This window comes from Acomys minous (genome assembly GCF_964271855.1).
Source record: "Acomys minous genome assembly, chromosome: 4".
NCBI classification, from domain to species: Eukaryota; Metazoa; Chordata; class Mammalia; order Rodentia; family Muridae; genus Acomys; species Acomys minous.
In genome coordinates this window covers 95484466-95509906 of record NC_140486.1, presented here as the reverse complement: position 1 = coordinate 95509906, position 25441 = coordinate 95484466, and the positions used below count along the sequence as shown (strand labels likewise).

Genomic DNA, 25441 nt, shown 5'->3' with positions numbered 1-25441 from the left:
CTATCAGTATGGTTTCTAACGCTTGGAATCCATGATGTTATTTCAGTGTTGCGTTCATTATTGGGTTTCACCTCTTGTAAGAGTTAATGGCTTAATTCGTACAACGTGGCATCTAAGATGGTGGGCAGCATTGTGTTGTTGTTTTTTTTTAAGTTATTCAAAATCTCAAGGTGGCAGGTCCATTGCCTTTGGGATGGTAATTGTATGCCTAAGTTTAGAAAAAAAGTGGGAAAAGTGAGAAGACTAAAAGAGCCAGAGCAACCTGATGGTGGAAGCATCAACTGCCAAGGATACTTAGCTACAAGGGGCTTCCCTGAGCATTAAAAATGGAACACAGAGCACAGAGTGGGAAGCTGACGGGATGTCTCCATCCAACATACGAAAAACATAGAATTTTAGACCATCCATACCACATCTGTTTTCCACAGGTTGAACAGTGATCATTAAAAGAAAAAAGGTATAGCGAGAATTAGTGAGGAAGACATGAATCTCCCAGTTTAGACAGCTAAGTCCACTGTTGAGGGATGCAGCTCAATAGTAGACTTGTTGACCAACATGCATTAAGTCCTGAGTTCAAGTCCCAGTAGTGTTGAGGGAGGAGGAGAAGATAGCTAAGTCTATGATCCCTCTTTCACATTTAGGTCCTGTCTAAATTGGGTCTGAGTCTGCCTGGCTCCATCCTGACAGAGGCAAAGCTTTGCACATTGATTGTGTCACACCCCAAACCCTTCAAATCAGAGGCTGTAGACCTGGGCTCTGAACAAGCAGGAAGAACCACTAATTCACTTCTCAGATGAACCTCAGGTGAGGAGCCCTGCCCGCTTCATCACTACAGGAGGAGAAATGAAAGGGATTCCGAATCAAATAGAAGGAAAGGGAGTTTTCAGAGACAGGGTAAAGGCAAAATCTGCAAGCTGTTCCCAAATGTCCATCTCAGGCATCTAGACTTTTGAAAAGGCTTGATTTCCATACCTGGCCCAGGAAACTCTATAGTAAGATGCAAACTAACCAGTCTAACAGCTGAAAGCACGCTTGGAGCATGTTCACATGCTACATGTCCGAGAGATAAGCCGGTGAATAAGAACCCGTGAGTAAACCATAGCAGAAACTGTGCACATGTGCAGGCGAGCTTGCACATGGAACCCTGAGGTTGACACTGGGGATGACCTAGATAGATCTGCCACCAACATTCACTGAGGCAGGGTCTTTCAGTCAAATCCAAAGATCATATGATATGACTTGTCTTCCAGTCAAACTGGTGTTGGGGAATCCTCTGTCTCTACCTTCTTAGTCTGGGATTGCAGGCAGGCCTCCATGTACTAGTCTACCCTGCATTTAAGGGTTCGAAGGATGCAAACTCCATTCCCCCTTGTTTGAATGGCTGGAGCCCTTCCCCAGCCTGGCTCTCAGCACTTCTGAGCATGAATGCTTTCACCTCTATGTTTATTACACTCAATGCTGATGGCAATACAAAAGTATTTAGTCTCTGACTTTATTCACCTGGACAAATATTCCATCGGTGAACCTGGATGTTTATTCAGAATCATTTTAAATGATGCTAACCATATATGCTAATGCTTCGCTGTAGTTCAGTATAAAACCTATTATCTTGTGGTTTTTTGGTGTTTTTTTAAATGAATTTTGAAAGAAGCTGGCATCTATCAAAGGCTATGTCTCCAACTGTTTGGCTCTAAGTTATAAATTTCAAGTTTGTGGGAGCTGGGGTTTGGCTTTGCTTTGTTTTTTATTTTAACTGTGCATTTATTATATGTAATTTATTTAGCTTTCTCAATTTTTTGAAAATTTATAGTGGTACTGGGCTTGAATTTGAGTACTTGGTGCCTGCAGTACGCTGAGCATATGAGAAACCTCCGTCTCTAATGCCAGTTGGCCTAGAGAGGTATCAAAAGCTGTTCCAAAGAGTTGGCGCTCTTTCATACTAAGTAGAGATTTTACCAAATTACACAGAAATAAAGAAAGCCAGCCAGAAAAAACATCCAAACTGTAAACTCCAGAAAAATGAAAATTAGAACCAGGCAGGATGGCTCACACTTGTAAGCCCAGCATGGAGCCTAAGGCACAGTGGCTGTTATAAAGCCAAGGCCAGCTGAGGCTACGCATTCAAGGCTAGAGTGCAAAACACTGTTCAGAGAAGGGAGTTATTTTTATTTGGTGGCATGGCCACTAGCAGGTTGTTCCAATGGATGCTGCTATCCTACACACAGACAGTGCTAATTGGACACATTGAAACAAAACAAACAAACAAAGCAAGCAAATAATAGGACATGAACTAGAGAGGGGGACATGCTGAGATGAGCAATGGGGAGTGAATACATTGTAGACATGTGTGAAATTCTCAAAGACTGAAACAACAATAGTTATAATAAAGAAAAACTTAACTGTACAACTCTGGGGGCGGGGTGCAATTAAACAGACTAGCTTTCCATACACAGTAAGTTTCAGGCTAGCATGGGCTACATACTGAGGCCCATCTTAAAACAAAAACAAAATCAAGTCAGACTTGGGTGAAATATTTAAAGAAGCCCTCCAGGCCTCCAGCAGGCACTTCTCTCAAGACAAAAAGAAAGCAGCCAGGTTCCTACTGAGAAGGGGCCACTGCCTCCAAAAGCTCGGAGGCTACCTGACTCCTCCTGGCTTTTGACAGTAAATGCAGAATGCATACTGTGGTGCGCATTGGTCACACTCCAGACCTATCTACTTATTTATATTATCTAAAGAGCATGCGAGGTTGCATAATTTTATCTGAATACAAACTAGATTCTTCCCTACGCTACTTTTCACTTGGGCCTTGTTCTCTGAGACAGTCTCATCTGGCACAGGCTGACCTAGAATTTGCTTTGCAGAGGATGACCTTGAACTCCTGATCCTCCTGACTCCACCTCCTGAGTGCTGGGATTACATATGTGCATCCCCACATCCAGTTTCTGGACCTCTGGGTGTACCCTCTCCCCTTAAACCACAGTCTCCTTATACTTCTCACTCTATGAGAAGATGACTTTATATTTTCATCATTTAGAAAATGTATAAATTCTTATATACTTATACGCATATGCATGTGTAGATATGGTTAAGGTTCTTGTATTTTATTTGTGTTCATGTATATGTGTCTATTTGAACGTATGCTGTGCATAGGAGTGCTACAAGAGGCCAGAGAGTGTTTGGGATCCCCAAGAGCCTGAGTTATATGATACTGTGAGCCGCCACCATAAGTGGGTGTTGGGAACAGAACTTAGGTCCATTGGAAGAGCTACACATGCTCCTAACCACCGAGCTATTTCTCCCAGCACTGTGTGAATAATTAAATGGTGACATTTTTTCATGGGATTCTAGTAACATAAGATTATGATTACATGTATTCTTGTAACATTTTAAAAAATATTATAAGTAACACTTGCAACGGTTCTCTTCAGGCCTATTTCAGGTGGCTTGCATTTTCATCCTTAGCCACCACCTGTAGCTTTTTAAATACATTGCTAATAAATGATGACACGAAGGACTAGGAACCCTTGTTACTGTGGGGCAGGCATGGAAAGTGGTAAAGCCACTTATGAGGAACTGTATGGAAGTTTCTCAGAAACTAAATGTAGAATTCCCTATGAACACCTCAAATACCTAGGATTCCATTTCTGGGTACATGCCCAAAGAATTCAAAGAAGGGCCTGGATGAGGCAATTAAACCCCCATTTTCATAGCAGAATTACTTACAATAGCCAGATGACCATTGGCTGCCAATGAGTAAGTAAGATGTGGTGTGCACATAGACAGTTACGAGGGAACATTTTTAAGCCTTAAAAAGGAGGAGCATTCTGTACACTTGTAATCCCAGCACTCAAGAAGAGGTAGAGGCAGGGGGACCAGGAACTGAGTGTGGGGGTGCACATATGTGCACTCAGGAGGTGGGGTTAGGAGGATCAGGAGTTCAAGGTCATCCTCTGCAAAGCAAATTCTAGGTCAGCCTGTGCCAGATGAGACTGTCTCAGAGAACAAGGCCCAAGTGAAAAGTAGCGTAGGGAAGAATCTAGTTTGTATTCAGATAAAATTATGCAACCTCGCATGCTCTTTAGATAATATAAATAAGTAGATAGGTCTGGAGTGTGACCAATGCGCACCACAGTATGCATTCTGCATTTACTGTCAAAAGCCAGGAGGAGTCAGGTAGCCTCCGAGCTTTTGGAGGCAGTGGCCCCTTCTCAGTAGGAACCTGGCTGCTTTCTTTTTGTCTTGACAGAGTGCCTGCTGGAGGGCTGGAGGGCTTCTTTAAAGTTTCTCCCAAGTCTGTTTGGATTTTGTTTTTGTCTCAAGATGGGCCTCAATATGTAGCCCGGACTGGCCTGAAACTCTGACCTGAAACCCTCAGTATGGTTCCCTTTCTTAATACATCACCCCGTCTGTCTCTTCACTTAAATGAGAAGATGTGTGGTCCTGTGACCAGCGTTCACCTCCTATCCTGAACACTCATGCTCAAGTCCTCTGCCTTCAAGGCAGTTGCTCCCTTCCTGTATTTGACTCTTCTAGATAGTCCAGATAGGTGGAATTATAAACTGTTGCTTGTGACTGGTTTGTTTTGCTTAGTGCAATCTCAAGGTTCATCCATGCTACACACTTACCAGGATTCCTTTCTTCTGAAGGTTTAATACTGCTCTCTCATAGCTAGGTGCGGGGCACTTTTTGCTTATCCTTCAGCAGTCAGTGATCGGTTGGCCGCTTCTACCCTTTGGTTATTATAAGTACTGCTGCTCCGAGTATGGGTGTGTAACTGCCTCTACCAGGCCCTTCTCTGAATTCTCTGGCCACAAACCCAGAAATACAATATAAAATTGTATGGTTGCTCTGAGTTTAATTTCTGAAGACCTTCTATTCTCTTTTTCATCAGTGCCTTCACTATTTTACTTGCCTGCCTACACTGTACAATCAATCATACCCTCGATGTGTCTTATTTTCTGCTTTGATGTGATGATCTATCTTACTGCCTGTGGCACACCATCTGATGGTGGCTTTGACTGCATTTCCCTAGTGATTGGAGCTGTTGGATATCTTCTGTGAGTTTACCAGTCCTTTTTATATAGTTTTTACAAAAATATCTACTTAAGCCCTTTGCCTTCCTTCAGGGAATAGAATTGGGGAGGGGGGCAGTTTAATGCCCCATTTAAATACAACAGTAGATTTGGAGACATTCTGGGTGTCAATGAGTCAATGGCTGATTGGGATATAAACTTGGGGCTTATGTCTTCTGGTCACATGCACATAAGATATGGAAAGTTCAAGTACATGATTGTGTAGTTCCAGGAATGATATCGTTTGAATGGTGACAGCTGTTTATTTTCCGCCCATTATAATTGAATAAATATAGTAACACAGTACAGACTCAGAAAATAATGAGGCATTGTGGCATAACCATTCAGAGTTTCTCAGAAACCATTTCTACGCTGGGCGTGGTGGCCTTTAATCCCAGCACTGGGGAAGCAGAGGCAGGCAGACCTGGTCTACAAAGAGTCCAGGACAACCAGGGCTACAGAGAGAAACCTTATCTCAAACAAAACAAAAAACAAAACACATTTCTACAAAGTCCTCTCTGGTGATTCCACAGTCCCTCCCAACTGAGGCAATGATCTCCATACGCACATGAGAAAGAATGGGTCAAGGGGGATTCTCAGGTCAGCAATCATTAGCCCTGTGCTGCATGTATCCCTCAGAAACCAAATACTCCAGACTAGCACGCACATGGCACACACTGACCAAATGCTTCCCTCACTTACATGTACATGTATGACAAAGCGGAAGCTGTAGGTGTGGGTCCCCTTTATCATCCCTTGCACTAAAAGAGGCTGGTTCAAAGGTGTTTTTTTTTTATTTCAACATAGAAAATTCAAGATCTTAATGAAAGTTAACTACAATTACAAAATTTAAACTAAGAGGGTGTGGGGGAGGTGGAAGGTACCTGGGAATCCTGTAGAGCCTGACATTACCTGAGTGCCCATCACCGTATGTCAGTGGGTAGCTTTTCCTCTGACTTTATTATCTGTATGACCAAAGACAGCAACAATAAACGGAGATGTGAGAGGGGACAGGGGGTTACTGACAACAGCAAACAATCTGATCGCACGTGATTCAGAATACCACTCAGTTGTCAGGCTTTGTGTTGGGTTTTTACTTTTTAACCTCCAATACAAACACGTGGGGGACGGATGACCATCAACAGGAAACTGCTTGCCAACCAGGCGCAAAGCCCTGCTTTTGATCACCAGTGCTGAAACAAAAATGAGGTAACCGTAACAGGCCCCCAGACCGTAGCACAACTGACTCCATGATGGAAGCACCATTCAGGCCATAAAACTCAGCACGTAGACAGCACCACTAGCCAAAATGGAAACAAAGGCCTAATCCATCAAAGTCCACGGTTCTGGGAAAGTCTCTTAAGTGTTCTAACCCTGCTTTCGGGATTCTGTAGTTCTGCTTCTGGCTAACTGTTCTTGTCTACTGAAGTGTGTCAACCCAGAACAGGGTTTGAATGGTTAAAGACTCGCCCTGAGAAGGGCTGGGTCCTAATAATGACTTTCTATTTCTGCTGGTGGATACCCCACAACAGTCACTAAGATGAGGTGGATAAAGTAATCCAGCCAGCCAAGGCCATCTGACTATAAACAGTAAAAGTACAGCCAGGCAGAGAGACAGGAGATTCCCCAATTGTGATTATCTTATCAACTGGAGGTGTTTAGAGGATAGAGCTACGCTAAATCCAGTGAGACAGAACCCGCCACACCTTCTGTAAACCATTTTCCAAAATATGGACCCTAAGAGCAGGTAGGTACTGGGCAACACACATGCACAATCAGAGAATGAGAAATAGCTCCTTTAAGATTAAAAAAAAAAAAAGGAGTGAGAAGGAAGAGGCAGCTCTCATATCTAAAGGTCCTGGGTTTAGAACTGTGGCTTTGTCCTGACCCTCATAAGGAAATCCCCATGATGCTAAAACCCAGAGACTCTCTGAACACCTGCACATTACAAGCGTGTGTCAAACCACCAGCCCAAGTTCCTGCATGCACAGAGGAGGAGCTACATGTTTTTATAAATCTCTTTAAAATCTAAAAAAGGCACTACCCAGCCTTTTGTGCACGATGAATGTTTCAATCCGTTAAGAGTGAAGCTTCTAGAGTGCGCTACAATACGCACAGTCTTGTCTGAACTCCTCGTTTTTCACACATACCAAAGGCATCAAGCAATAGAAGTGGCCTGGTCTCTCCAAGTGAACGAGGTCTTGGCCTTATCTGACTTTGAGGAGTGAGGTCACTTAACAAGGCTGAGAAAAACTGCTAGGGAGACACTGTCATGGTGCATTGCTGGCCTCACTGGGTGCCATGCCCCGCACTTTGCTTTTCTTTGTCAACCGTAGGTGGTGGCTGTCGTCTGTCTCTCATTCTGCTCCATCCTGTCTAGGTCACAGTGCTGTTTTTAATAAGGAAACACAATACAAAGGTTGGCCTCCTGACTCCTTGAACATCACCTGGCTTGGAAACCAAATGTACTTGAAAGTTTAGAATTTAAAGCATCTCTTGGGGCTCTGTCTACGAGACAAGCTTAAGTTCTTCATGGGAACATCCCCTAGTTTTGAAACATTTTTCGTCTTCCAAAGCTAGAAATTCTTAGTTGTCATTAGTCAAAAAGAGGCTTTTATATCAAACAGAAAGATTACCACAAGGGGTGGGGAGATAGTTCAGCAGATTATAATGCTTGGTGCTTAAGCATGAGGACCTGAGTTCGCATCCACCAGATCAACATATAAGGCCAGGGTTGACTGTGGGTGCATCTTTAATGGCAATGCTGTAGTGAGGGGAGGCATAGACAGGAGGAGTGCTGGGGCTTCTTGCCTGCCAGCCTTGATGCAGGTTCAGTGAGAGACCCTCAGCATTCACAAGAATCCTAAGGTTGTCTAAGCTGACAGTAAAGGTTAAGAACCTAATCACTTTTTAAAATAAACATTAACAATCTTGTTTTACATTATCTCTTGCTATAACACTAAGGACACAGATGTTTTAGTCTAGACTGACAGACTGGCAACACATCTACTTTGAGACAAAGTGCCTAGAGGTGCTAATTCCAGAAGCCATCAGTGGTTGACTTTGGAAACAATCCAAGAAAAGCACAAGAACTGAGCTAAGTCCAGGCACACTGAAGGCATAGTTCTTTACAGTGTGACCCAATTCCCAACTAACAGTTGCTCTTCAAACTTTATGGAATGTCTATAGATTCCTGAGGTGTGTGTGCGCACATAGGTCTGTAAAACTAATCCAACTCATGAACCCTTTAAGAAACTTGAGGTTGGCAGGTCCTCGTTTTCTATAAAACCTGAATAATTTTAACTCCATAGGCAATAACTCAAGCCTGTGAGCCATTCTTCTCCACACACAGCCCTGCATTCCATGCAGCTTAATGCTATCAGAGTAAACCCTATCACCCTTGGGCCATTGGCTTAATGAAGAATGCAAGGAATGCAGTGTAACACACTTGATGACAACCCTCTATGACAGATAATGAATGGACTCCCCATTCAACACTGCGCACCCTAAGACCAACAAACACTACTTTGCACATTTTCACAAAAATAAATCAAGAAAATGGAGATCCTTCTTTGAGTAAAAACCAGGTTCTGGGCCATGAACATACAACACTGCTTAGTGAAGAAAGGTCATTTGTAGCCACAGCTGTTGCAATCACCACAATCAAGAGCAAGGAACAGCTGGTGGGTATGGACAGGTGGTTGCAGGTGCATTCCCTGAGCTAGAAAGTACAGAGAGCAGTCCAATGCCACACACCTAACTGTGACCTGAGGGCAACCCACCATCCTAGTACTCATGCTTGCCAACACTCCAGTGTGGCCTTCACCTCTGTGTGGTGTGAAAGGGGCTCCCGATAATCAACACAAGCCTTTCAGTAATTGTCATATAGACATATAGAACCCAGACCTCAGTGTGCCCCAGACTAGTCACAAAAGGCACAGGCAATTTCACATAATCTCATAATTGCATTTTAAAAAGGTGACAGGCAGTGTAAGTAGCTTTCTGTACAAGAACCAGTTCAAGCAACAGTGCAATAAAACATGGCTGGAATGCTCACCAGACAGGTAGCTATGGGATGGAGTCTACTGAAGCCTATGGGAAGACAGAAATGCTTGTAGCTGGAAAAGCAGGCTAACTTGGAAGCATCCATGAACACATCTCCAGGGGGAAAGGTATTGGCAAAGTCATTATTCTATTGCTGTGAAGAGATATAATGACCACAGCAATTCTTTTTATTATTCTAATTTATTTATTTATTCACTTTGCATCCCGGTAATAGACCCTTTCCTCCTCTCCTCCCAGTCCCACCTTCCTTCCCCCATCCCCTCTCCCCTACTCCTCAGAAAAGGGGAGTCCCCTCCTACACACCCACCCCAGCTCATCAAGTGTATTAGGGCTGAGTTCATCCTCTTGCCCTGTGGCCTGACAAGGCAGTCCTGTCAGGGGAAAGTGACCATAAAGAAGGCAACAGAGTCCATGTCAGAGATAGCCCCTGCTACCCTTATTAGAGGATGCACATGAAGACTGAGCTGCCCATCGGCTACATCTATGTAAAGAACCTAAGTCCAGTCCATGTATGGTCCTTGGTTGGTGCTTCAAACTCCACAGGACCCTCTGGGCCCTGAGAAGTTGGCTCTGTTGGTCTTCTTGCGGAGCTCTTGTCACTTCTAGGTCCTTTTATCCTTTCCCACAACCCCACTTTTCCACTAGACTCTCTATGCTTCACCCAATGATTGGCTGTGAGTAAGCATCTATTTCAAACAACTGCTGTGTGAAGCCTCTCAGAAGACAACTCTGCCAGGCTCCTGTCTGCAAGGATAGCAGAGTGTCATTAATAGTGCCAGGGGTTGGCTCTCTTCCATGGAGTGGGTCTTGGGTTGGGCTAGGCATTGGTTGGACATTCCCTTAATCTCTGCTCTATCTGCTCTGTCTTTATCCCTGCACATCTTGTAGGCAGGCTAAGTTTTGGATTGAAGTTTTGGGACCATGGCAACTCTTATAAAAGAAAGGATTTAACTGGGGCTTGCTAACAGTTTCAGAGGCTTAGTCCATTATGATAGCAGTCCATCACAGCAGGTAGCATGGTGGCAGGGAGCATGGCCAGCATGCAGGCACGACGCTGGAGAAGTAACTGAGAGATACACCTGATCAGTAGGCCAAAAGAGAAAAGCTGGACGTGGGATGGCTTCTGAAACCTCAAAGCCCATCCCCAATGGCACACTCCCTCCAATATGGCCACCACCTGACCCAACAAGGCCACACCTCTTAATCCTTGATCCTTGTACTGTTCTCAAATAGTTCCACTCCCTGATAACTAAGCATTCAGATATATGAGCCTATGGGGGCCATTCATATTCAAATCACCACAGGTGCCCTCAGTGGCCAGTAAATTTAGCTGTTGTTGACAGGGTCACCTAGAGTGGAGACAGATGCAACCAGTGAGTTAGAAATCACCTGCCATTACTGCTACTCAACTGTAATTTGTCCCCAAACGATGTTTTGATTGTTGTCCGGCTCCTCAGGGAGACTCTTCCCCCACAGAGACTCAACCATGTGAGACAACTAATGTGAACATCATGCTCCACGTGACAGTTTATATTCACAAAGAAGCAACCCAACACACAGCCACTATAATGCTGAGCACAGGCCTAGGCCATGTATCACACTGAGGGCAAAAATATACTGGCGTTTAAGAGAGTCTTCTGGAAAGCTTAGTTATGGAACCAAGATTGAACTCTTTTAGGTCTACAAAAAATATGACCAACAATTAAGGGCACTCTGGAAGAAATGGGGTGCTTGTAGACTAACTGAAAATACAGTAGATTTGTGAATAGTCATAACCATTTCTGTAGAAAAATAACCCTTAAATTGTAGTAGGCTTTTTTTTTTATTTTAACTGAGACAAAGTTTTACTATATATCACAGGTTGGCCTAGAATTAGTGATCCTCCTGCCTCAGCAGGAAGATAAGGTACATCACCTCATCTTCCTGTGGGTTTTCAGGTTTGTTTGTTTTTTAAATCTTACAAAACCTTGAGAACTTATGGTTCCTTGAAGATGATATTAACTAATGGCCATTTGCATAAGCTTTCATCATAGGCATGTATCCTTATGCTATTTTAATTTCACTAGAGCAATCCCAGGACCAATTACTTGATAGTGCAGCAGGCCTCACACCCAAATTCCGTTATTTGATTCCTTCCAGGGTCCTGTTCTGCCCTCATCACATGATACATGTATTTCAGTCAGACCTGTAAAGCACTCATATCTCACCAAGTGTTTTCTGGGAGGATGCTCCAGATGTTGTCAGGCCCCCTTTGATGGAAATGATCATTCTTTCCATTTCTCCATAGAAAGTATTTTCTCACTTCTCTCCTTTGCCAAACACTCTAAATAACCACTTCAAAATTCAGCAATCTAACCTAACTTTAGCAATGTATAGTTGCAGAATAAACCATAAAGTCATTGGCACACAAAAATTAAATTTAGCAGTTGGCAGTAAAGCTGGCATTTAATTATCAATCTTTCAAGAGTGTTAAAAAATATGTCCGTTTTCTATAGTTAACAACAAAAAAGATCTTTGAGTCCTCACTCGACCTGGTTGGGTTACTTTTACTAAATTTTTAGCTTCTATATTCAAGACTCTGAAATAAGACATAATTCTTAATTTGTTAAGTGCATTATAGAAGCACTAGTGTTACAGACATTTGCTGCAAGCACAGTAATTATTACCACAGCATTCGTCTATTCTGGTCTCTCAATTCTTATTAACAAAATACAAGTATTTTCATGAATTATATATTATATATTAATATATATTGATAAAATAACTCAGAAGCTGGAAAAAATGGTTCACTGAGTAACAACAACATGGTCTACCAAGCCTGAGGACATGAAGTCACACACACACACACACACACACACACACACACACACAGAGTAAATAAATAAATAAATAAATAAATAAATAAATAAATAAGCCCAGAAAAAATGAAACTTAAATGTTGGGAGACTTTTAAGTCTTAATTTAACTTTGGTGAGAGATAGTATGATCTTTAAAAGACCAGAGTTTTGATCCTGGAACTAATCTATGGCAAAAAAAAAGTTGTAACAGTGTTAAGTTTTGTGTGATGTCAGCTAATCTAATTATGTCATAATTTGCTCTCTCTCATGACTTAAAAAGCACTTGTGATATCAATTTACAAGTAGATCAGACTACCGGCATTACTTCACAATTAAAAAAGGTTTTAATCTTAGACCTAAAACAACATCTTGCAACTGATGCAGAATAAATGTAGTTTGCAAATGTTTATACAAAGCAACAGAATCCAAGTTTTTCATATGGAGCCCATAATGCTTCAAAACATCTCACTTTATTATTATGCTCAATAGGTTTAATGGTTTGGAATTCAATAGGCCTGGATTGACTGACATATAGCCATGCAGCATGTATTTCATGCCTGAATTTTCTTTCAGATTGGTTGTAGGCAAAGATAAGTTTAAGTGTGTCTGAGTTGCGGGTGTGGTTGTCCGGTGCACCTAGTAAAACACAAAGCAAACATCACACCTTTGGAGCCTCAAATCAATAACAGCTATGCTTCTATGTATAACCTCCCAGATAATTTCTACCATTAAAAGTTGTGAAACTGTAGGTAAGGACTCTGTTTAGTACTTGACCCAATCAGGATCGTCACATCGCTTGCATCCCTTACCGACAACATGAAGACTCAATTCTGAAACTTTACTCCCATTAAACATCCAAATGGCTGCACTTTTTCCTCAGGATCTAGACTTCCAGGGACATGGGAATACTGTTTATTTTTCAGGGAAAGACGTCAGTGTTTATCACACTCAACCCCACGTGTTGACACCATCAACCTCCATGCAGGTCCCAAGACATAACCTGCTAGAATCCAATTCACTACGCAGCTCAGCTGCCCCCTTTGTGTCTGAAATGCACTCCCCACCAGCCCACACCAACAAGTCTTAAGACCCCGACCACACTTTTCTTTTACCTTCTTTAAAGATAGCCACAGTTTAGGGTGATGTTCAAGCTGCTCCACATAGGAGAAGGAGACTCAAGTCTATTTTTATTGATAGCACTTTTTACAACAGAAGAGATAGAACTCAGGGCTACACACACACACACACACACACACACACACACACACACACACACACACACACACCATACACATACACTAAGCACGTATGTATTTGCTTATGTGGTAGTATGCATGCATGCATGCTATAGCATGAATGTGAAGGCCAGAGATGAACCTTGGGTGTTGGTCCTCACCTTCCACCTTGTTTGGAAACATGTTTCCTTGGTTTTCTGCTGCCATGTGAAGCTAGCTGTCTTGTGAGCCTCTGTCCCCACCTCCCATTGTCCTTTAAAAAAAGCTGGGATTAGAGATGCTCATGGTACATGCCCAGCTCCTTCTACGGGTTCTTCTGGATTTACCTTTCCTTAATAAGGATTCCTCTTCTTTATATTCTATTCCCCTCTCACCCACATAGCAGACCCTCTCAAACATGCATTCTTTTCTGAAAAACACAAACAACCTGAAGGCAGGATCACCTCACCTGTCAGGGGTCAGCCCAAAGCCTTTCTTTCCCATCTCCTCCTGGAATCTCTGTAATGATTAAACATGAAAATCATACTCCAGAGGTGACTTCTCACCTCTGTGGTAATCTAGCTTAGCAGTGCATGTAAGTAATTTCTCCTGAGCAGGATGAGCTTCTGCTAATGTAGAGACAGTCTCACAGCTGTGTCTCTCATCCTAGCAACTGCAGCAGCTGAGGACAGAAGATGGACAAGTGGAAAATTCCCTGACGTGCGCTAAGCAGCCGCTCTCCACTTACCAGCTCTCCTGGACTGAGTGAACAGCCCTGAGTATGTCACCTGCTGCTTAGTTTCTTTTTCTTTTCTTTTCCTTTATTTTCTTTTCTTTCTTTCTTTTTTCTTTTTGTTTGTTTGTTTGTTTGTTTGTTTGTTTTCCCCATGCTCTGATGAGATTTCCTCTAGAGTTCTGTGAAAAGCCAATGTCTTTGTATTTGTCCTGTTTCAAATCATTCAAGAAAGGAGAAAGAAGACACTGGAAATAGGAGTCAAAAGTTAGAGGAAATTTGCAGGACAACTTGAATTGGAAAAGCAAAAAAAGAATAATTTGAGACCCTTTTCCTATTTCTTAGCAACGATTATTTGATATTTCCTTCTTTATTTTTTTTTGTAATTGTGGAGGGGGCATGTCCAAGTGAGAGAGGATGGTATGTGGACTCGAGTGCTTTTCTGCAGGGGCTAGAGGTGTGAAATCCGCCACAGAACTGGAGCTACAGGTGGCTGTAAGCTTCCCAATGTGGTTGCCAGGAACTAAACTCACATCCTCTGCAAAAGCCGAGTCATCTCTTCAGCACCCAGTTTATTTTTTTTTCTTATTTTCTTATTCTTAATGCGAGTTTTTAAAAACTTTGTCCAAGAGACCGTACCTAATACGCTAAACTAACCACTCTACAAAGTAATGTCCACTTAAATGTGTATTAAGAGCTTTGATTTCGAGCGCTGGGGAAAAGTGGCCCAGTGGAGCACTCAAGCAGCATACAGGGCCCTGGGTTCTACCTTCAGCCCAAAGAAAGGAAAAATAAATAAATTTATTCCTTCTTCAACCTGTCTGGCACTCATCAAAAAATGTGTATCTTGACAGAGATGCTTCAGCCTTGAACAAAAGAGGTGGGCAGTGTCATATCCATGCCACCACTGAAAGTTCACCGCCAACCTAATGCAAGCTATAAGGTCGCTGTTAGAGATTTTGAGACTGTGCCCGTTCACCTTATCTTTTACAGGGACTTTCCAATGTGGAGGATACTATATGCACTCTTCTGTTTTATTTTTTTAGAGACAGGGTCTCCCTCCATATCCCTGGCTGACCTGGTACTACTCACTTTTAGTCCAGGCTAGCCCAGAACACAAGGCAATCCTCCCAGCTTCAGTCTCGCAAATGCTTGGATTATAGGTATGAGCCACTACCATGCCTGGCTGCATTCTTCACACGCTGAAACCATGAGATCAAGTGGGTTTCGAAAGCCAGCATTTACACACCCTGCACTTGGAGCTAAGGATGTGAGTGGAAACTGAGTCAGGACAAGTGACTCAAGCCTATCATCCCAATAATGAAGGAGACAGAGGCGGCTGGATCAAACGTTCAAGGTCTGCCCGGGCAACTTAGTGAGATGTATTTCAAAATATAAAGTAAAAAGGCTGGGGATACGGCTCAGGGGCAAAGCACTGGCCTGCCACGTACAAGCCCTAACTTCAGGCAAAGAGGGAAGGAACAAAGGGACAGAAGGATGGAGAAGAAAAAGAAAGTCTGCCGAGTTTTGACCAGCTCTTTTAAACTGCGATGTCCTTATACCTTTCCACACCACTTCACCTTTGTAGCCTCTGACGGCTTCTTTATGTTACTTATTCAACTAAGTTTCTTTCTTTTTCTCTTTCTTTCTTTCTTTCTTTCTTTTTTTCCAGACAAGGTTTCTCTGTATAGCCCTGGCTATCCTGGAACTCTTTCTATAGACCAGGCTGGCCCTGACCTCGGAGATTTGCCTGCCTCTGCCTCCCAAGTGCCGAGACTAAAGGGCTGCGCCACCACGCCCTGGCTCTCAACTAAGTTTCCTATAAGCCATTGTAAAGTGTTTTCCTGTCTCTCTTCACAGTAACCCTATCTGACACTTTTGGAATGTGTTCCTGGTACCCAGTACTGTACCAACTGTTCCAGCTGGGGAATCTCACCAAACACTCAGGTGACCCTGAGAAGAAGGAGGCTGAGACCGGGGATGATGCATGGCATCAGAGCTAGCTACCTCACAGCATCAGGCGCTCTACCACATGGGGCCCACACCGTCCTTTAGAAGTGACCAGGTAAGAGTGTCATGAAGAGCCAGGCAAGATGCCCCAAATGTCACATCCACAGGGAACCAAGTGTGCACATACAGAAATGCTTTCCTAACAGCATGCCTTTCTATCAGATGGAATTCTGATGCTCTTTAATAACATAGCCATTTTATTCACCTCTCATAGCTTTATCTACAAAACAAAATGTGCCACCCTGACTGTGGAGGGAAAGAGGAAGGGAGAATTGATGGAGAGGCTAAGCTGTAGACAGAAAACCTGAAGCAAGGCAAATCAGTGACAATAATCTAAATCTATAACCTGACCCTGTGTGTGTATGTGTGTGTGTGTGTGTGTGTGTGTGTGTGTGTGTGTGTGTGTTGTAATCTTATGAGCTTGTGTGCATGCATGCTTGTATTTGTGTGCGTACATATGTATCTATATGTGTGTGTGTATATATGTGTGTGTGTATATATGTGTGTGTGTGTGTGCATGACTGTGTGCGATTGTGAGCCTGTATGCCATGGCACGTGTGTAAAGGTCAGAGGACACCTTGGGTGTTGCTCCTCACCTTTCACTTTGAAGTGCGGTCTCTTTGCTGTTTTTCTGTTGTGTGCCAGGCTAGTTGTCCTACAGACTTCTGGGGATTCTCCTGTGTCCACCTCTCACATCGCCTCCATGAGCACTGGGGTTACAGGGCACTGACTACGCACTAGCTTTTTACGTGTGTTCTGGGAAGGAAAACTTAAGTCTGCACCCTTGAGTGGCTGTTAGCTGCTGAGCCATGTGACAAGCCAGCAGCTGCCCTCCCCCACCCTCTTCTTTATTTTTTTAAACTTTTTCATGGAATTATTTGTTTTGTTTTGTTTTGTTTTTGGGCTGCAGTCTCCCTTTGTAACTCAGGCTGGCCTCTAACTGGCAATCCTCCTGCCTCATCCTTCCCAGTATTGGGATTATGGACATGGACCACCACACAGACCTAATCTTCTGTGTCTTCTGAACACAAAGGCCAATCCCAGCAGGTCTGACAAACATCGTGTGTTTCAGATTCATTCCTAAGAACAGATGAGAAATACCATATGCCTCATTACCAAAGTCTCCTTAGACTTACTAAGAAGAAAAGAAGGATAAGAGGTTTTTTTCACTCTCCTTTTTTGATCTCTCTTCTCATAGGGAAGGCAAGAGCCCTGCATGTCTGGCCAAGAGATCAAACCAGATAGCAAATGGGTAGATAACAGATAGAAGTGTGTGTCCACATATATGTATGTGTACATGTGTATATGAACATGTATGTGTGTGTGTGCATGTATATATTTTATGGGGCCTCTTCTGCTTACATCTCAGCTACAGACATGCCCAGCCAAAGAAAGGGAAAAGCACAGGAAAAAAAACAATATAGTGCTTTTCTGAAAGTGTAACATTACTTTAAACTGATTCCTATATAATGTAAAATGTATTAATTACATATAAGAAAGGGGGAAGTGTATAAAAGAATATACAATTTAAAAAATAAATATTCTAAAATGGATCTGAAATATTATGTTAAACAAAATAAGCCAAACTCAGAAAGACAAGTGCTGCCATGTTTTCGCTCATATTTAAGATTCTATGTATATGAAAGAAGAAATCTTAACAAAGGTGAGAATAGAGAGGGTAATGGACTCCACATAGTGGGGAAACAGTGGGGCCAACTGAAGAAGAAAAGGAGCTGGCTGTAGAGTCCAGGAAGAGAACTAATGACACGCACCATGACTTACATGCTTGGAGATGCTGTGATGAAACTTACTGCACCACGTGCTAGCCTAAAAAGTTAACAAGATGATTAAGATTTGAGAAAATGTAAGGTCTTCAATTAAAAATACAGAGATAGGCTCAAAAAAACCTGAAAAATAAACTTAAAACACACACACACACACACACACACACACACACACACACACACCTAGAACCAATTTTCAACAACAAGCACTGTCATGTATAACCTTCTAGAACTTTCCAGTTTTGACACAATTGCCCTTGTCTCCTTTTAATTTTATTCTATTTTATGAGACTAGGTCTCAGTATGTGGCCCTGGCTTGCCTAGAACTCACAGAAGTCTGCCTGACTCTGCCTCTTGAGTGCTGGGAGAGAGGTGGTCACAACCATGCCTTACAGTCTCTTTATTTCACACATGCAGAGTATCCAAGCTAGCAAATCATGCCATTTACAGGCAACAAGGCAAGCAAGGCAGGGGTGGTGCTGCCCTGGCTTCCCACACCCAGGGCTCACCAAAGAGGCCTGACTGGCAGAGAGCTACCAGTCTGAAGTCAAATGCCAGGAGATGGAAATGGCTTCTGATACCATTGTCCAGTCAGAACCAGCTCAAGGAAAGGTCAAGAGGCAGCTAGGCCAGATGGAAGAATGGCCCCACCCCCTTCAGGCCAAGAAGGAAGTATCCAGGAAAGTCCATGCTATTCCCTTTCAAGTACCACAGCAGGTCTCCGCACACACACACATGCCTTAGAAACATCAGAATGTCCCTCATATGACAGCTAGATCAGCTAAAGAACACTCCCACGTACAATAGTAGACCCCTCCTCTTGTGCAGAGCTGATCTGAGTATTGGCAATACTTAGCGACCACCCTACCAAGAGCATAAGCCCCGTGAGGCCAGGGGGTTCCTGGTTTGTCTAAGTCAGTCTCTGAAACCTCAGTCTGGGATGGCTTCTGTGGACATGAGGTCACTGCACAAGGGCCTGCATTTGGAAAGACATGGATGGCACCAGGTTTACTTCCCTACCATCGGTGTCTTCAAATTCTCAGCATGTTTTGAGGAAGAAACCTTGTGTTCTTGGTCTGTGTTGGGAACCATAAATTAGGTAGCTGGCCCGGTCTATCACAGAGCTGATACCTGATGCGTTTATCCAATATACAGATGAGTGGATTAGCAAAAGTTGGGAGCTGGAGTGATGGCTTAGTGGGTAAAGTGCTCATTATATGAGCATTAGGACCTGAGTTCAGATCCCCCAAATCCATGTAAACGCTAAGTACCATAGCATGCACCTGTAACCCCAATGCTACCAGGAACTCACCGGCCAGGCAGTCTAGGCAAAATGGCAAGCTCTAAATTCAGTGACAGACTGTCTCAAAAAAGAAGGGAGAGAGAGCTATACAGGAAAATGCCCGCTGTCAACCCTTTAACCTCCAGAGTTCCACACAAGGGCTTACATGCAGACATATATAGAACATGTGCACACATGCAGGTATAAAATGAATACAGGTCAAGAAACTACAACCTATAGGCAAAGTCGGCCACCCCTCCCCAACCTATTATTGTATACAACATTTTATTGCCTGCCCTGATTTGCAGAAGAAAAGATGAGTGATAGAAACTTTAAGGTCTGCAAAACCTAAAGTATCATCAGCTAGTCTTTCCTGAGAAAGTGGGCTGCCCTAGAACACCAGCTTACATCGCTGTCTCTCATATGTCCCTATCCTAAAACAATGTGAAAGCTGGTAGCCTCATGAGACCTGGCCTAGCCTTAAGTAGCTGGCCACGAACCACCTCTGTCTCCGCACTTTATAAGTGTGTGTGTGTGGATTTTGCATCTTGAGCCTAACTGTGCACTGTTAAGTCCCAAATGGCTAACTGGGGTGTCCACTAACATATCAAAGCAGACAATGGCTGGCTGCCAGGCTCTCCCAGTATCACAAGTACCTGTTATAGGGTCCACCAGCACCACCCTAACACACACACACACACACACACACACACACACACACACACACACACACACACATCGCCACAGCCACCACCCTAAACCGCTCCAGCCTGTGAGCCTCCTTTTCCCCAGCTTCTGATTCCTACAACACCCAGCTACTTCAGCCATGCGTTCTCTCGGTTCTTCTCTCGGCTCTTCTCCCTTCTTTGCTCCCTCTCCTCTCTCCCTCTCTCACCCCACCCGCCTCTCATGACCTGGTTCAGTCCACTGGCCATGTCTAATATATTTCACTCTCTCTCTCTCTCGCTCTGCTCTGGACCCTTCCGGATGGCACTGGCTGAATTCCCCCTCATATCTACACTAAGCCCTTCGCTCCTCAACCACAGCAAGGAGGGGTCATGGCCTCATTCTCACTCATGCTTGTGTTTCCATACAAACACTTTCTTCCAAGTCTAAGCAATGTGCTAAGAATGACTCCTGGTTACCCTTGGCATCCACCTCCTATAGCACTGGCTTTCAGCCTGGGGTTCCTGCTCTTCTGGGGTTCGACAGCTCTTTCATAGAGGTTAGCATATCAGATATGTATGTTAACGATTCATAACAGTAGCAAAATTACAGTTATGAAGTAGCAACAAAAATAATTTTATGGTTGGGGGTGGGGTCACCCCAACACGGGGTCACAGCACCAGGAAGGGTGAGAACCACTGTTCTCTAAGGATAAGCACACCTCAGTTTGCAAACCGGTCTTAGTTCCTCTTTTAAACCCTCAGTTTGGAAGCCACCCCTAGCCTTTGAGAGTCTACTGAGCTTCAACACAAACCAGTCATTTCCACTGCCGAAACCCTGGACGATAAGACCCAGCAAGGTCATTCGCGGGTCGACCTTCTTATGTCTTCCTTCTTGCCCAAATGTGCCTTAAATCCATGCCCGACTACACTGAGTGACTGGTGAGTGACCATCTTTTTCCTCCAGGCAGTTCTTAGCAACTATGTGGAGAGAGCAATTTTGAGAGCCAGCTCTACCTGTCAGGAATGTTCCAGACTGTGCACTTTAGTGGCAGTTTATTGCAGGTCAGCTTCCAAAGGCATTCCACTCCCAACATGAGCCATCGGCAGCATTTCCCACACAACGATGGAATTCCTAACTGACACTAGAGGCAGCTTTATACTAAACATATCTCTTTAGATAGCTGGTAGGTGGCTAGTGTGACGCAAAGCCAGTTCCTGTAAACTACAAGGCCCATTCTTTTAAGTCATAGGATCTTAGAGCTTTGATTTGTTTAAGAGGGGTTTTCTGGGAAAATGGCTAGGGTGCTTCACGAAGAAAGGGGAACCAACTGCATGAGGAAGACAAGGGCCAGACCAAGGCAGAAAGCAACGGGGAAGCCCTCTGATCTCTCGAAAAAGTTCTGCTTATGGTGACAAAAAGACAGAACTGAAAAAGCAATCATGAGGACCTGGAGAAGTATGTCTCAAGGGACTCTTAAAGGAATTTGACTCTGTGTGTGTGTGTGTTGTGTAGAAAGGGGGCAGTTTTTGCTGCTATACCCTTGCTCATAACGGCATAATTCATAAGTCCCTGAAGAACAGGCACTGACCACGAAAGGTGGCAAATACACACTGCGCCAACTGTTTCTGTCCAGTTCTGCTAATAAAACCCCGTGCAAACTCTGCAAACAGATGCAATATGCAGCATAAAAGGGAAAAAGAAGTGATGGGAGCTCAGAAGTGGCCATCAGCATGGTGGGGGTGGGGGCGATACTAGCCTCAGGGGTAGTGTTGGGAGACGTGAGGGCAGAGCACCTGGGACAACTAGACCCCACCAAAAGGCATTCTCCCTGCTCCTCCCAAGCCCCCACCACCACCATCTCACACTAAGAGCAGGCCAACAGCCCTGACCAAGCCTCAGCGAGGAAAGCTCTCATTATTCCGCTGGATTCCCTTCTCCTTGAGCTGAAATTGAAAACTGCCAAAGTATCTAGATGTCTTGCAATGTATCTAAGTCTCAGACAGTAACATTGCTATACCAAGGGGAAGGGATGAGGCAGCTCTACAGATTCAAGCATGCGTTCTCCACCTCCATGCCCTGAACAAACAGGGGCAAGTTCTTTATATAATTGGACCCGGGTCCTCTCTTGCTGCCTCAAAGGAACACCAGGCTGATGGAGAGATGGCTTCACCAGTGAGTGATCAAGTTCACTCTAAATCACAAGTTGTGTGTGGTGGCACACACCCAGCCGGAATCTCCACGCTTAAGAGGCAAATATGGATCCAGCCCTATGGTCTACACACCAAGTTCCAAGCTACTCAAGATTACGGAGTGAAAGCTTGGTCTCCAAAAGATTGAAAAAAAAAAAAAGTCCAAACACAGAAACCTCAGAACAGGTTACTATACATCTATCTCACTCCACAGAGTACCAAACGCTATGAACTGAGTTTACAAAAGAACTGCCCGCATTTCCAAAGGGACCTCCCTATGGGTTTCTTCAACAGGGATAACTCCTCCGTGATGATCTTTAGATGGCTGTAAGAGGCAGGGCAACTCTTTACAAGGACTTCATAAATCTAAGGCCACTTGCATTTTTTTTTTAACTAAACGTGTGCCCAAAGCCCCTCAACTGTGTCTCTCTAGCTGCCCCATGCTGTTTTAAAGAAAAATAAAACATCAATAACCAAGATCCTTCTTCCTCCATCAACCAACTCGGTCAAGCATGAACTAGTAAATTCCTGTGGATAGTATTCTAAAAATACAGGAATGGAATGGGTGTTCTTAAGTACAATCAATAGGCTCAGCATTTTTTTTCCAAAGTCAGATTCTTTTTTTTTTTTTTTTTTTTTTTTGAGACAGGGTTTCTCTGTGTAACAGAGCCCTGGCTACCCTGGACTCACTTTGTTGGCCTTGAACTCAGAGAGATCCACCTGCCTCTACCTCTTGAGTGCTGGGATTAAAGGCTTTTGACACCCTGCCCAGCCCTAAAGGTTTCTAACACAAAGGCAAGATGAAGGTACAGTTGACTCAAAAAAGCATGATCAAGGTGCAAAAGGCCTAAGCAGCCCAAAGGCACATGCCATGAAGCCCAGAATGGAATGGACCACTTTCCGAAAGTATCTTATGAAGGTTCTTGAGATAGGATCTAGGAATGAGGAAGGTGTCGCAGGCTGTCACCAGCAAGAGCTTTTGAGCAATAGAACAGGTGCTTATCTTCTTCTGCTCCAGAGAGCAGGGCAGGAGAGCTGAAATGCTGCTGTGCACAGACAAGGGTGGAGTTCCTAAAAGTGTGTGTGTGTGTGTGTGTGTGTGTGTGTGTGTGTGTGTGTGTGTGTTCACGGTCCTGGGGGACATCTCCGTGACAATGTGAACACCAAAGATGTTGCTGTTGTTGTTTACATAGGTTATGCCATTGATACTTACTGAGTTAGAAAACAAAATGGGGAAAAGTAAACTTTAGGTGTTTACTAATTCAATTGAAAATAAAGAGAGGGCTGAGAGAAGATAAAAGAAGAAAATTGGCGAAAAGAGTAGCATCATTATTAGACTTTGGAAAGTCCCTCTAATTTGGCCCAAGAAAAGATGGTTGGTTTGTTGTGTTATTAATATTTCAGCTCACTTGGACTCACGTAAACTCTACTACAGTCCTGAAAGAATGCTGATTTAAAGGGGTACAACAACACCTTAGCATCCTTATAAAAATGAGTTTGGTCAAAATAAGTAAATAAGTAAAAAAAAAAAAAAGTAGGCTTAATCTTTCAGACCTCTAAGTCCTGGGGAATCTTTAAAGTATGGAGGCCACAAATCAAAACCTCCCACATCAGTTAAAACAGTTGTTATCCTGCTAAACAAGTGAGCAAAGCCAGACTCACAGAGGTCAAGCAGCTGCAGGTAAAGATGACCAACTAACTGTTTGGGAGATTGCTAGGCTAGAGTGAAATCTTGGAGGGGAGGGGAGCCAGCTTACCAGAGGTGCTAGTGACTGTATTTCCTACGTGGGGGGAGGGGGGCAGGGGCTGGAGGGAAAGCAGGAAAAACTTCCTGGATTTCGGAAGGTCACTTGACACGGACAAGAAAAACAAACTTCCACCAAGGTGTCTAGAACACACACGGGGTCCTTCCCTCGGATGCTGCCATGCCTACAGAAGTCAGCAGCTTTGAGATCCATAGAAACTGGGGGTGCGGGTGGGGGTGGGGGCAAGTCCACCTTCATTAGGCAAATGAGCTGGCTGCCTGGACACACTGTCACCTTGTCCCTTGGGAAACTTGAGCAAGCCAAGAAGAGAGCTACTCCATTATTTACTGGTGCCTTTTTTGCACCACCCTGCATTTACCAGGAACCCTCAACAAACAAAACTGGGCACGCTAAGAACCTCGCTGGCATCCTCCGGGCCGAGTGCCTAGGGACTAGACTACTGTCTCCTCAACCTCCTTTCTTAACTCACCCAGTGTTGCTATCTGTGGTGAGTCCTGAGAGTGCCTGCCAGAGGTCACCTCACTGAGAATTTGGGAAGTGTGCGCAATTGGGGAAGTGGGACAAGCTGCCCACCCAGTAACTGCCCCAGCAGAAAGGCATCGCTTTTATCTTGACACAATCCACGCCCTCCACGTCCCCACCGACACACACACACAGCACACCACACCAGTCCATTCTTCACCATCAGATAAAGGGTTCATGAAACGTTGGGCAGATAAGGACGCTTTTCTGGTTAAAACTCAAGCAAAACAAAAACCAAACCTCTAGCTTGTTATAGAAGACGGGCTACCTGGTACCCCTGCCTGCCCCTTCAGCCACAAACTGGGGTTTCGTTTCCCTCCTTCACAGTTGCTAACCGCCCCAACTGCAGCGCCTCTTCTAGGATCTCACGGAGTTCAAATGTAACCTCCTCAAAAAAAGGGCCACCATATCAAAAGTTGCCTCTCACTCACCCCGATTGCTTGAAGCTTCGGAGTTCTCATTCTGGGAAGTTATCTTATTTTTGGTCCAGCATTCCATCAGTCTCCTTCCCTAGGCATCCTTTCCTAAGAGTAAGCACCTGGTCCCCCACGACATCCCCAGCGCCTGGCTCGGACCAAGCGATCAACCAAAGAGATTGAAATGAATGAAGCCGCGGTACCCGGTGTCCGTGGGACTCGCAGGCAGGGGAACACCTTCACTGTCTGGAGCAGCCCGGCCACCCGCGCGTGAGGTACCCGCAGCCAGGCTCGGAGCGCACCCCCCTCCCTGCCGCATGTCCGGCCCTGGAGCAGCAGGTGTCGCCCGGAGCGCGCACCGCCCGGGCCAGCTCCACCATGACGCTTAACTGCACTCACCATGGTGACCGCAGCCGCCCGGATCCTGTCAGCGGTGATCGCCCGGAATGCGAGGGCCAGAAGAGAGCGTTGCAGCCCGGGCGGCTGACAGGTGAGACTCAAGCCTCAGACCATGGCTACTTCCCACAATGCCCTTGAACTGAAAGTTTGCAGACTCCTCCCCGCGCCCGGCCGCCCCTCCCCTCTGCTCCTCCCACACACCTTTCTCCCCGTTTCCTCCTCCCGCATCACTCCTGCTCTGCCTCTTCACTGGCCTCCTACTCCAGCTCCTCCTTTTTCCCTTTCTCACTCCCTCCTTCGTCCCAGGTACTTTCTTAACAGGACCACACAGCTCGCCCCGCCCCTCATCACCGCTAGCCCCGCCCAGGGCGGCGCTTGCACCTGCGCGCGCACCTTCTGCATCCGCCTTGCTTCTCACCTGGTCCCGGGTCTGCCTACTTGGTTGTGGGGCTAGCTGTGTGATTCGTGAGTTGAGCAAGC

General features: G+C 44.5%; 1 protein-coding gene across 4 annotated transcripts in view; it reads right to left on the bottom strand.

Annotated features, from left to right (window-relative positions):
• The window catches only part of AP1S3 (adaptor related protein complex 1 subunit sigma 3), a 68233-nt gene extending 43051 nt beyond the window's left edge, over positions 1-25182 (bottom strand). The window contains exon 1 of one of the 4 annotated variants that reach the window (XR_014778766.1): positions 24578-24820. Coding sequence is in view for 3 of the 4 variants with exons in the window: in XM_084779485.1 (XP_084635611.1) it covers positions 24578-24607 (30 nt within the window). In the remaining variant the exon portion in view is untranslated. Of the gene's footprint in view, positions 1-24577; positions 24845-24961 lie in introns of those variants that run through there. The other 3 variants (XM_084779486.1, XM_084779485.1, XM_084779487.1) reach the window with 3 other exon arrangements.
• Positions 25183-25441: the final 259 nt, after the last annotated feature.